Source organism: Balaenoptera borealis (genome assembly GCF_965194805.1).
Source record: "Balaenoptera borealis genome assembly, chromosome: 4".
In the NCBI taxonomy this organism is placed as follows: Eukaryota; Metazoa; Chordata; class Mammalia; order Artiodactyla; family Balaenopteridae; genus Balaenoptera; species Balaenoptera borealis.
The window spans coordinates 10,975,087-10,989,192 of record NC_138861.1 but is presented as its reverse complement, the minus strand read 5'-3'; the positions used below and the strand labels follow the sequence as shown (position 1 = coordinate 10,989,192).

The following is a 14,106-nucleotide window of genomic DNA, read 5'->3' as shown; positions in this document are numbered from 1 at the left end:
TGATTTCATACATATCTTGGGCCGAGGTAAAACAAAAATATGAAAAATGTATTCTTTTCATGTATTTGGACCTCACAATCTCTGAGATACAATACTCACTTTGCAGAAGTTCACTCTTTGTTTTGTTTTCTTTCGGGGAAAAAAATCAAAGCCTCCTAACATACGAATTCCAGGAATCTGATTGATTGGCATTGTGCTTTCTGAAAATCCTCAAAGCACACATTTGAAAAAGTTCAAATTCCTAGGTGGACTCTTGACTGAATTTATGTTGCCTGTGGTTATCTAGTTAGTTTTCTTTTCGGTGGATGCCTTCATTCCGTTAAGTTCAGACAGAAGTTGGGAATGGGATTGCTATAGTGAAATTCCCCAAGTGGTAGCAAAGACAGAACAGTTCAAGAGAGTCTAGATTGTTAAAAGGTACAAAAAAATTAGGAGTGAGACCAAGTCAAGATTTAGGATCTAACACAGATGTAGGAAGACTAACCAATCTCAGCAGTTCTGTATATCAGAGTCTAGCAAACAGATTAGTGCCGACAGCTCTCGCAGAAGATTGATCCCACCTTTCCTCCCCAATCCGACCTTTCCAGTGGTAAACAAACAAACAAACAAACAAATAAAAAACCCTGCCTGACAGCCGAGGATTGGCTAAGGATCAGAAAATCACTTTATAATTGTCCAATGCCTTCATTTTATAAATAAGCAAACACCCAAGATTGCATGGTCTTGCCATTTTGGCTAGAATTAAAATAAAATTTCAACCAATAATACTTTATTGCTGCAAAAACTATTCCACGCAAAATCCACCCTAACTCATGGCAATATTCTAGTATATGTCTCTAGAAAGGATAAAAGTTATTAACACTAAAACCTAACGTACCCTGGAAGCATAATAATGCCTCGAAACCTTGACAATTCTCCTATACAACCGACTTAGGATTCACTATCTCCTTCCTCCAAACCACTATATCCATTATTACTCCTAACAACTTCTTTATTGCTTGTGGGGAAAAATACATAATTTTTAAGTAATTTAAGTATAATAAATTTACATATAAATGTACAAGAAAATAAACACAAAATTCAATGTCTAAATTTTAAGCACAAACAATAGGAACTTAGTATTTAAGAATGACCCAGTACACCCACACAAATATAATTTCATCAAGTTCCTTACTGAACACATTTTTAAACTTTCATAGTACAGTTCCAGGTAGAAACTTGCTCAGAGTAAATATCTGAATGAATGACTCAAGCTATTAGATGTTATTTCTAAACATCAAGTATCTTGTACTGGATGTATTAAGACTGAGATGGAAAGAAACCCATTTGTACAATTGCCAAATACGAAATCATGACTAAAACTTGTTATATAATTCAAGTATAAAACTGATATCTTATAAGTATAGCATAGATAACCTTTCAAGTGCCTACTATCAAGTAGAATGATGTTTATTTTCAAAATGATATTTCTCTGTTCTTTAAACCATGACCAAGTTGTCTTAATCCTTTAAATAATCATTTAAATAATTCTTAATCCTTTAAACTCTAAATCATTGAAAACAAAAGAGGGGAGTGCTAATCTTTAGGAAAAGAAAAACCTCAGTCATCTCAGGACACCATCAGCTTTAAAAAAGACAGTACTTTTTTGGGAGTATGTTTGACATTTTCCACGTATTTCAAGAAGGTTCTATACTGATCTAAAATTGTAGCAGATGGAGAAGCAGCAGGTGTGAACTCAGCAAATATACAAGAGACAAGATTCCAAACTAGGCCAGCTACATAAGGCCTTTCACATTTGAGGTTAAGGAATGGATATACTTTAGAAAAGGTATAAAATTGTGTGTGTGTATGTGTAATGCATTAAAACTTATGAGAGTGTTTTTCTATATGACATGCCATGGATCTCGATTCTAGGACAGGGAATATAAGCAAGGAAAAACAAAGGTAAGAGTTAGACACAAAAGTATTAAGAAGAAACATATCCCTGTCTATTGTACAAACTAAATCAATACTTATTGTGCCTTTAACCACAGGAGTATGCTTCTCTAAAGGCAAATTCTTATTTATTTCAACAACCTCAGCCCCAAAACTTGTTCCGCCAGTTATTTTGAAATTATTTTAAAAATAAAAACATACTATTTTTAAATCAGAATCCCTGGGTTTAAGTTACAGCTCAACCACATGCTAACTATATTATCCGAGGAAATAGGTTTGTATCTCTGAAAATTAGATGTAAATTAGAAATAATGGTATTTACTATATTTGGTTATAAAGATTAAATGAACTCTACTATAATTAAATTACTCTTTATTACATATAGTATTTCTTCATTGCTTGTCTTCAGTGTTATAAAAAAAAGTAAAATTTTTAAGAGTAAGGTGTAATAGAATTAAAATGATATAAATATTATCCAAATAAATATACACATTTGAGCTTAAATGTAGCAATTCCTTATTCTACTATGATGAATATTATAAAAAGAGAAGAAAAAAACCCAAACCCCAAAAACAAAAAAACAAAACCTCGACCAGGGACAGGAGCTTCAAGATGGCAGAAGAGTAAGACACGGAGATCACCTTCCTCCCCACAAATACATCAAAAATACATCTACACGTGGAACAGCTCCTACAGAACACCTACTGAATGCTGGCAGAAGACCTCAGACCTCCCAAAAGGCAAGAAACTCCCCACATACCTGGATAGGGCAAAAGAAAAAAGAAAAAACAGAGACAAAAGAATAGGGACAGGACCTGCACCTCTGGGAGGGAGCTGGGAAGGAGGAAAGGTTTCCACACACTAGGAAGCCCCTTCGCGGGCGGAGACTGCGGGTGGCAGAGGGGAGGAAGCTTTGGAGCCACGGAGGAGAGCGCAGCCACAGGGGTGCGGAGGGCAAAGCAGAGAGATTCCCGCACAGAGGCTCGGCGCCGAGCAGCACTCACCAGCCCGAGAGGCTTGTCTGCTCACCCGCCGGGGCGGGTGGGGCTGGGGGCTGAGGCTCGGGCTTCGGTCGGATTGCAGGGAGAGGACTGGGGTTGGCGGTGTGAACACAGGCTGAAGGGGCTAGTGCACCACGGCTAGCCGGGAGGGAGTCCGGGAAAAGGTCTGGAACTGCCTAAGAGGGAAGAGACCATTGTTTCAGGGTGCACGAGGAGAGGGGATTCAGAGCGCCATCTAAACGAGCTCCAGAGACGGGCGCGAGCTGCGGCTACCAGCACGGACCCCAGAGACGGGCATGAGACGCTAAGGCTGCTGCTGCTGCCACCAAGAAGCCTGTGTGCGAGCACAGGTCACTCTCCACACCGCCCCTCCCAGGAGCCGGTGCAGCCCGCCACAGCCAGGCTCCCGTGATCCAGGGACAACTTCCCCGGGAGAACACATGGCGCACCTCAGGCTGCTGCAATGTCACGCCGGCCTCTGCCGCCGCAGGTTCGCCCCGCATCCGTACCCCTCCCTCCCCCCGGCCTGAGTGAGCCAGAGCCCCCGAATCAGCTGCTCCTTTATCCCCTCCTGTCTGAGCAAAGAAAAGACACCCTCAGGCGACCTACATGCAGAGGCGGGTCCAAATCCAAAGCTGAACCCCGGGAGCTGTGTGAACAAAGAAGAGAAAGGGAAATCTCTCCCAGCAGCCTCAGGAGCAGCAGATTAATCCACAATCAACTTGATGTACCTGCATCTGTGGAATACCTGAATAGACAACGAATCATCCCAAATTGAGGAGGTGGACTTTGGGAGCAAAGATTTATATATTTTTTCCCCTTTTTCTCATTTTCTGAGTGTGTATGTGTATGCTTCTGCATGTGATTTTGTCTGAATAGCTTTGCTTTTACCACTTGTCCTAGGGTTCTGTCTGTTTTTTTTTTTTTTAATTAAAAAATTTTTTCTTAAAAATTATTTTTTATTTTAATAACTTTATTTTATTTTATTTTATTTTATTTTATCTTCTTCTTTCTTTCTTTCTTTTATTTCTCCATTTTATTCTGAGCCGTGTGAAAGACAGGCTCTTGGTGCTCCAGCCAGGCATCAGGGCTGTGCCTATGAGGTGGGAGAGCCAAGTTCAGGACATTGGTCCACCAGAGACCTCCCAGCTCCATGCAATATTAAATGGTGAAAATCTCCCAGAGATCTCCATCTCAACACCAAGACCCAGCTCCACTCAACAACTAGCAAGCTACAGTGCTGGACACCCTATGGCAAACAACTAGCAAGATAGGAACACAACCCCACTCATTAGCAGAGAGGCTGCCTAAAATCATAATAAGGTCACAGACACTCCAAAACATGCCACCAGATGTGGAGCTGCCCCCAAGAAAGACAAGATCCAGCCTCATCCACCAGAACACAGGCACTAGTACCCTGCACCAGGAAGCCTACACAACCCACTGAACCAACCTTAGACACTGGGGACAAACACCAAAAACAACGGGAACTATGAACCTGCAGCCTGTGAAAAGTAGACCCCAAACACAGCAAGTTAGGCAAAATGAGAAGACAGAGAAACCCACAGCAGATGAAGAAGCTAGGCAAAAACCCACCAGACCTAACAAATGAAGAGGAAATAGGCAGTCTACCTGAAAAAGAATTCAGAATAATGATAGTAAAGATGATCCAAAATCTTGGAAACAGAATGGAGAAAATACAAGAAACGTTTAACAAGGACCTAGAGCAACAAAAGATCAAACAAACAGTGATGAATAACACAATAAATGAAATTAAAAATTCTCTGCAAGGGATCAATAGCACAATAACTGAGGCAGAAGAACGGATAAGTGACCTAGAAGACAAAATAGTGCAAATAACTACTGCAGAGCAGAATAAAGAAAAAAGAATGAAAAGAACTGAGGACAGTCTCAGAGACCTCTGGGACAACATTAAATGCACCAACATTCGAATTATAGGGGTCCCAGAAGAAGAAGAGAAAAAGAAAGGGACTGAGAAAATATTTGAAGAGATTATAGTTGAATACTTCCCTGATATGGGAGAGGAAATAGTTAATCAAGTCCAGGAAGCACAGAGAGTCCCATACAGGATAAATCCAAGGAGAAACACGCCAAGACACATATTAATCAAACTATCAAAAATTAAATACCAAAAAAAAATATTAAAAGCAGCAAGGGAAAAACAACAAATACACACAAGGGAATCTCCATAAGGTGAAAAGCTGATCTTTCAGCAGAAACTCTGCAAGCCAGAAAGGAGTGGCAGGACATATTTAAAGTGATGAAGGAGAAAAACCTACAACCAAGATTACTCTACCCAGCAAGGATCTCATTCAGATTTGATGGAGAAATTAAAACGTTTACAGACAAGCAAAAGCTAAGAGAATTCAGCACCACCAAACCAGCTTTACAACAAATGCTAAAGGAATTTCTCTAGGCAGGAAACACAAAAGAAGGAAAAGATCTACAGTAATAAATCCAAAACAATTAATAAAATGGTAATAGGAACAAACATATCGATAATTAACTTAAATGTAAATGGATTAAGTGCTCCAACCAAAAGACACAGATTAGCTGAATGGATGCAAAAACAAGACCCGTATATATGCTGTCTACAGGAGACCCACATCAGACCTAGGGACACATACAGACTGAAAGTGAGGGGATGGAAAAAGATATTCCATGCAAATGGAAATCAAAAGAAAGCTGGAGTAGCAATTCTCATATCAGACAAAATAGACTTTAAAACAAAGACTATTACAAGAGACAAAGAAGGACACTACATAATGATCAAGGGATTACTCCAAGAAGAAGATGTAACAATTGTAAATATTGATGCACCCAACATAGGAGCACCTCAATACATAAGGCAAATACTAACAGCCATAAAGGGGCAATCGACAGTAACACAATCATATAGGGGACTTTAACACCCCACTTTCAACAATGGACAGATCATCCAAAAGGAAGATAAATAAGGAAACACAAGCTTTAAATGATACATTAAAAAAGATGGACTTAAATGATATTTATAGGACATTCCATCCACAAACAACAGAATACACATTCTTCCCAGGTGCTCATAGAACATTCTCCAGGATAGATCGTATCTTGGGTCACAAATCAAGCCTTGGTAAATTTTAAAAAATTGAAATCATATAAAGTATCTTCTCCGACCACAACACTATGACACTAGATATCAATTACAGGAAAAAATCTGTAAGACATACAAACACATGGAGGCTAAACAACACACTACTTAATAACCAAGAGATCACTGAAGAAATCAAAGAGGAAATCAAAAAATACCTAGAAACAAATGACAATGAAAACACGATGACCCAAAACCTATGGGATGCAGCAAAAGGAGTTCTAAGAGGGAAGTTTATAGCACTACAATCCTACCTTAAGAAACAAGAAACATCTCAAATAAACAACCTAACCTTACACCTAAAGCAAATAGAGAAAGAAGAACAAAAAAACTCCAAAGTTAGCAGAAGGAAAGAAATCTTAAAGATCAGATCAGAAATAAAGGAAAAAGAAATGAAGGAAACGATAGGAAAGATCAATAAAACTAAAAGGTGGTTCTTTGAGAAGATAAACAAAATTGATAAACCATTAGCCAGACTTATCAAGAATAAAAGGGAGAAGACTCAGATCAACAGAATTAGAAATGAAAAAGGAGAAGTAACAACTGACACTGCAGAAATATAAAGGATCATGAGAGATTACTACAAGCAACTCTATGCCAATAAAATGGACAACCTGGAAGAAATGGACAAATTCTTAGAAATGCACAAACTGCCGAGACTGAACCAGGAAGAAATAGAAAATATGAACAGACCAATCACAAGCACTGAAATTGGAACTGTGATTAAAAATCTTCCAACAAACAAAAGCCCAGGACCAGATGGCTTCACAGGCGAATTCTATCAAACATTTAGAGAAGAGCTAACACCTAACCTTCTCAAACTCTTCCAAAATATAGCAGAGGGGGTAACACTCCCAAACTCATTCTACGAGGCTACCATCACTCTGATACCAAAACCAGACAAAGATGTCACAAAGAAAGAAAACTACAGGCCAATATCACTGATGAACACAGATGCAAAAATCCTCAACAAAATACTAGCAAACAGAATCCAACAGCACATTAAAAGGATCATACAGTATGATCAAGTGGGGTTTATCCCAGGAATGCAAGGATTCTTCAATATATGCAAATCAATCAACATGATACACCATATTAACAAATTGAAGGAGAAAAACCACATGATCATCTTAATAGATGCAGAGAAAGATTTTGACAAAATTCAACACCCATTTATGATAAAAACCCTCCAGAAAGTAGGCATAGAGGGAACTTTCCTCAACATAAAAAGGCCAAATATGACAAACCCACAGCCAACATCGTCCTCAATGGTGAAAAACTGAAAGCATTTCCACTAAGATCAGGAACAAGGCAAGGTTGCCCACTCTCACCACTATTATTTAACATAGTTTTGGACGTTTTAGCCACAGTAATCAGAGAAGAAAAAGAAATAAAAGGAATCCAAATCAGAAAAGAAGAAGTAAAGCTGTCACTGTTTGCAGATGACATGATACTATACATAGAGAATCCTAAAGATGCTACCAGAAAACTACTAGAGCTAATCAATGAATTTGGTAAAGTAGCAGGATACAAAATTAATGCACAGAAATCTCTTGCATTTCTATACACTAATGACGAAAAATATGAAAGAGAAATTAAGAAAACACTCCCATTTACCATTGCAACAAAAAGAATAAAATATATAGGAATAAACCTACCTAAGGAGACAAAAGACCTGTATGCAGAAAACTATAAGACACTGATGAAAGAAATTAAAGATGATACAGATGGAGAGATATAACATGTTCCTGGATTGGAAGAATCAACATTGTGAAAATGACTCTACTACCTAAAGCAATCTACAGATTCAATGCAATCCCTATCAAACTACCACTGGCATTTTTCACAGAACTAGAACAAAAAATTTCAAAATTTGTATGGAAACACAAAAGATCTCGAATACCCAAAGCAATCTTGAGAAAGAAAAACATAGCTGGAGGAATCAGGCTCCCTGACTTCAGACTATACTACAAAGCTACAGTAATCAAGACAGTATAGTACTGGTTCAAAAACAGAAATATAGATCAATGGAACAGGATAGAAAGCCCAGAGATAACCCCATGCACATATGATCCCCTTATCTTTGATAAAGGAGGCAAGAATATACAATGGAGAAAAGACAGCCTCTTCAATAAGTGGTGCTGGGAAAACTGGACAGCTACATGTAAAAGAATGAAATAGAACACTCCCTAACACCATACACAAAAATCAACTCAAAATGGATTAAAGACCGAAATGTAAGGCCAGACACTATCAAACTCTTATAGGAAAACATAGGCAGAACACTCTATGACAGAAATCACAGCAAGATCCTTTTTGACCCACCTCCTAGAGAAATGGAAATAAAAACAAAAATAAACAAATGGGACCTAATGAAACTTAAAAGCTTTTGCACAGCAAAGGAAACAATAAACAAGAGGAAAAGACAACCCTCAGAATGGGATAAAATATTTGCAAATGAAGCAACTGACAAAGGATTAATCTCCAAAATTTACAAGCAGCTCATGCAGCTCATATCAAAAAACCGAACAACCCAATCCAAAATTGGGCAGAAGACCTAAATAGACATTTCTCCAAAGAAGATATACAGATTGCCAACAACCACATGAAAGAATGCTCAACATCATTAATCATTAGAGAAATGCAAATCAAAACTACAATGAGATATCATCTCACACCGGTCAGAATGGATATCATCAAAAAATCTACAAACAATAAATGCTGGAGAGGGTGTGGAGAAAAGGGAACCCTCTTGCACTGTTGGTGGGAATGTAAATTGATACAGCCACTATGGAGAACAGTATGGAGGTTCCTTAAAGAGCTAAAAATAGAACTACCATACGACCCAGCAATCCCACTACTGGGCATATCCCCTGAGAAAACCATAATTCAAAAAGAGTCATGTACCAAAATGTTCATTGCAGCTCTATTTACAATAGGCAGGACATAGAGGCAACCTAAGTGTCCATCAACAGATGAATGAATAAAGAAGACATGCACATATATACAATGGAATATTACTCAGCCATAAAAAGAAATGAAATTGAGTTATTTGTAGTGAGGTGGATGGACCTAGAGTCTGTCATACAGAGTGAAGTAAGTCAGAAAGAGAGAAACAAATACCATATGCTAACATATATATATGGAATTTTAAAAAAATGGTCATGAAGAACCTAGGGGCAAGACAGGAATAAAGATGCAGACCTACTAGAGAATGGACTTGAGCATACGGGGAGGGGGAAGGTTAAGCTGGGATAAAGTGAGAGAGTGGCATGGACATATATACACTACCAAATGTAAACTAGATAGCTAGTGGGAAGCAGCTGCATAGCACAGGGAGATCAGCTCGGTGCTTTGTGACCACCTAGAGGGGTGGGGTAGGGAGGGTGGGAGGGAGACGCAAGAGGGAAGAGATATGGGGACATCTGTATATGTATAACTGATTCAGTTTGTTATAAAGCAGAACCTAAGACACCATTGTAAAGCAATTATACTCCAATAAAGATGTTAAAAAAAAAAACCTCGACCATTAAGAACTTAGGGCAGGGCTTCCCTCATGGCGCAGTGGTTGAGAATCTGCCTGCTAATGCAGGAGACACAGGTTCGACCCCTGGTCTGGGAAGATCCCACATGCCGCGGAGCAGCTAGGCCCGTGAGCCACAACTACTGAGCCTGCGCGTCTGGAGCCTGTGCTCCGCAACAAGAGAGGCCGCGATAGTGAGAGGCCCGTGCACCGTGATGAAGAGTGGCCCCCACTTGCCTCAACTAGAGAAAGCCCTTGCACAGAAACGAAGACCCAACACAGCTAAAAATAAATAAATAAATAAATTTTAAAAACTTAAAAAAAAAAAAAAAGAACTTAGGGCAAAAGAAAACAAAGGAAAAATGTTTGAAATAAAGTTTTCAACTTTATTATCAATGCAATTATCAACCCTAAAAAGCCTTTTGATTCAAAGAAATTTAAATTAAATTGCAAAGGAAAATCTATTTTTTTACTTACATCATCCTAACTTACATGGAGGAAAAGGAAAATAATAGAAAAATATTAAAAATATATACGAAATAGACTTCACACTAACAAAATACATTATGCATTTTGTACCTGGGCTACAGCAAAGCTCAGAAATGTTTTACAGACTTGAAGTCCTCAATATTATGCTTCTGAATATCAGTAACACAAATGCAGTAAGGAAATTCTAATATATCTCTGAACTTTATCTGCTAAAGAAAGGTATTTAAAATTTTATATTCTCAATACTGTAATTCACAATATATACAAGGGGGAAAAAAATCAACCTTGGCTCCCTTGCTCTCAGTGCTCTGATAATGTCTGTATCTTTCCACTTGAAGGTGATTCAAAATGGCCATGACAAGGGCAAAAGGCACACATTCCGTTGAATAAAGGGCAGTAGTAAAACTCTGCACAACTTTTATCAATAGCTAAGTATGCTTCATGGTAGTAGTACCCAAAGAGGAGCTTAATTCGTGAGTGAACCAAAAGGTTCATGTTTCCTTAACATGGCACCAGTGGTGACTTTAAGAATCACCCTTAAATAATATGCAAAATTTTGAACTTGATGTAAAATTTAATGTCCATATGTCTATATAGCTTTCTTTGGCTAAAAGCATTTATAGTCCTCATCCATTTCTAAATTGGGTTTGACTCAGAAGAGGTTAAGAAATTAAAGAATAACATTGTATAATTACTAGATATATCTCAAACTCACTGACTAAAATCTTTTTTTTTTTTTTTTTTAGGAATTCCTTTTATTTTTATTTTTTTATTATTTATTTATTTATTTTTGGCTGTGTTGGGTCTTCGTTTCTGTGCAAGGGCTTTCTCTAGTTGCGGCAAGCGGGGGCCACTCTTCATCGCGGTGTGTGGGCCTCTCACTATCGCGGCCTCTCTTGTTGCGGAGCACAAGCTCCAGACGCGCAGGCTCAGTAGTTGTGGCTCACAGGCCTAGTTGCTCCGCGGCATGTGGGATCTTCCCAGACCAGGGCTCAAACCCGTGTCCCCTGCATTGGCAGGCAGATTCTCAACCACTGCGCCACCAGGGAAGCCCCCTAAAATCTTGTTTTCATAAAATTTCTTCCTTTAAAGACCAGTTTCTAGGGAGTTAGATATAAAAGAATGTGATGGATAAACTAAAATTCTCTACCGCAGTATTTTTCAGAGCCTTTAACATTTTAGCATTTTATCTAAATTTTTCAATTTATCAAGTTTAATTTTTCATCTCTAAGAGTGTGATGTGATAGGCAGTATTTCAAAAACTCACCTACCCAGGGAAACTTCTTTAGGAAGCACTGCCAGCTCCAATATTCTAAGGAAAACATTGGGGGGAATGACAATTTAAGATCTCACTTCCTAACTAAATATTCAGTGATAGATAACCACGTGAGGATTTTATAATTCAATTCAAATCAAACAATTTTTAGTGAGTAAAGTGGTGCCACACTACTCTCCAATGAGCAATAACCAGAGTTTTGCACAACTGGGTAAGTTGACTGGTAGGTCTCAATTGGATCATTGAGACCGCAATTAATCATCTGGGCAAATTACCTTTGAAAAATATATTGCCTGGCTCTTTTGTCCCAGGATCCTTACTACTTCCTCTCTAGCTTGGCAGCAGGTATATAGAAAAAAGAAACAAACAAAAACATATCAGAACAGTAAAAGACAGGGAAGGAAAAAAAAAGAGAGGGAGAGAATGTTTTACCTAAAGCTCCAGGGATTATAGTCACTGGTGAAATTGTGTAAAATGTGAAAAGTATAGCCAAGAACAATATTTTATCGGTATGATTACCAGGATTTGAAATTTAATCCATTGTAAACCTATGTCAAAACAAACTAACAAAACCAAAAAGAAACAATCAAACATTCTACTTATTAAACTTGAGTATAGTGGAGCTACACTGTCATACTGCCTAAGCCTCAAACATTCTATGTATCTGCTTCTACTGTTACAAAGACCATAAGGATTGGTGTTCCTTATGAGTGAATCTGAAACACATTTTATTTCTACAAGAATCACAGCTGCAACCTAAAGGAAGAAAATAAGACTACAGGTCATCCGTTTCTTTCCTACCTACTTTATCAGCTGTTCAATTATATCCACGGACTCCAGTTAAGCTGACAACTGGTATTTTTCTTGTATTCCCTCTACTCACACTAATGTTTTGTAGCTTCTGCATTCTCCTCTAGCTGCACCATCTTGTTTTTGCCTGCATCTGTTCTTTCATTAGCCTCCCAGAGAGGTAAGTCTTCATTCAACAATATTCATGGAGCACCCATGATAAGCTTGAGACTGATTATACGCATTTGAGATTTGTTTCACGATAAGAAAAAGCTAACAATCACACAAGGGAGCAAAGGACAAAAATAGCTGCTACTTTATCCACCAAGAATAAGATGAATTTTTGATAAGTGGCTTTTGTGTGTGTGTAGTAAATGAGACAGGGAATCACTTACTTGATTCCTCATTATAAAATGCTATTTTGATGTTACCTAAAGGTTGCTTTGGAAGTTGATATTTACTCCTGATTTGTAGAATGGCAAGAGGTTGTACATTTTAAAAAGAATTATGAATAATTTTAGAGAATCTATGTTGTTAAAAAGCTCTGCTAGACAGGTAACAGTATTTAAAATGCTGAGATGATTTTTATTACCCTGTGTCCTTTGACAACTATCTTTTACATTGTGTCGTTAGATAGAACATTGAATTAGCAAAAATTAAGGTCGTGTACTGAGCAGTAGAAATAAAATTTCTAGGAATATAGTTATCCAAAAATATAATAACTGAATTTATTTAAATTACTTAGTTTTGATGGATTATCTTCTGTATGTTTAGATTAAGGGCATATTTTGTCAACAATATTCAGTGAACTGCAATATTAAAGGTGGATTTTCTAATATGTATATCCTTGAAATTTTGTTTCATTATGGTTAATGCAAATATTCTAATTTGAGTACAAATGTTCAGAGAAAAGTATTTGTTGTTAATAGGCAAGAGAAATATAAAATGGCATTAATATTTACAGTGTGGAAACAAATGTATACGCATGATACAAATAGACAATATACTAGTTGAGTTTCATTTGGTTGCAAGTAACAGATACCAACTGGAGCTAAACAGGTAAACATACTCTTAGAAAGATCTGACACATCTCACAGAAGCTCAGCTAGAGCTGAATAACTGGGTCTCAGGTAAATCAGGTATCAGAGCAGGTACCAGCTGCTGAAGTTCACAGGCTTCAGGGGCACTGTCATTTATAAAATAACTACCAGAAGTTCCCAGCCTCTGTGTCTCTCAGTTCAACTTCCTAAATTCCTGGGATCAGGTAATGGGCACTGATTAAATGAGGTGGCCACCTCTGACCCAATCAACCACAGTAGATGAAGCAGGTACATAGCACAGCCATGACTGGTGGAGACCCCCCTTCTGTATCAGGGTCAGTTTCCAAAAAAGGGAGAATGGTTGTCAGCTAGACACTAACCCAAGAGCTATTTCCTACAGCCAAAAAGAAAAGAGAGTGATAGTTGACCTAATTAAATTTTAGTGATTATCAAAGTTGATGATTGTACCTTTAAGAATATTCGTTCACCAGTTATGAGTGGGTTATTTCCCAGTCCGGTGATACAACTAAAATATGTGCTCAGTCTTCCTTTGTAATACACAGAGAGAAGCATGACAAAATGTATTCAGTTTTATATATAAAAAATATATATATTGAATATATATATATTGAATATATATACATATTCAAGTATATACATATATATATATATGTATATACTTGAATAACCAAAAAGCTCAATAGGCTTTAATGTTTCTTTTTTCCTGTTTGTTCTTTGCACGTGAAATGTAATCATTCAACTCTATTAAATTTTATAGAAAGTTGAAAACGTAGTGGTATGATAAAAGAATAACCTAACTTTTCTCTATAATATATATATCAAAAATACATGGGGCGTTTCCTTCTAGAAATAAGCTAGGGTTTTCTTTCGTACATTACAAG

At 37.6% G+C, this 14,106-nt stretch overlaps 1 protein-coding gene across 23 annotated transcripts in view; it reads right to left on the bottom strand.

The window, feature by feature from the left end:
• LOC309628591 (uncharacterized protein) overlaps positions 1 to 14,106 on the bottom strand; it is a 299,876-nt gene that overhangs the window by 27,184 nt on the left and 258,586 nt on the right. For 2 of the 23 annotated variants that reach the window (XM_082391806.1, XM_082391807.1), the window contains one exon: positions 11,371 to 11,411. The exons of the other annotated variants lie outside the window; for them this stretch is intronic. Coding sequence is in view for 1 of the 2 variants with exons in the window: in XM_082391807.1 (XP_082247933.1) it covers positions 11,385 to 11,411 (27 nt within the window). In the remaining variant the exon portion in view is untranslated. The remainder of the gene's footprint in view (positions 1 to 11,370; positions 11,412 to 14,106) is intronic. 23 annotated transcript variants of the gene reach the window in all.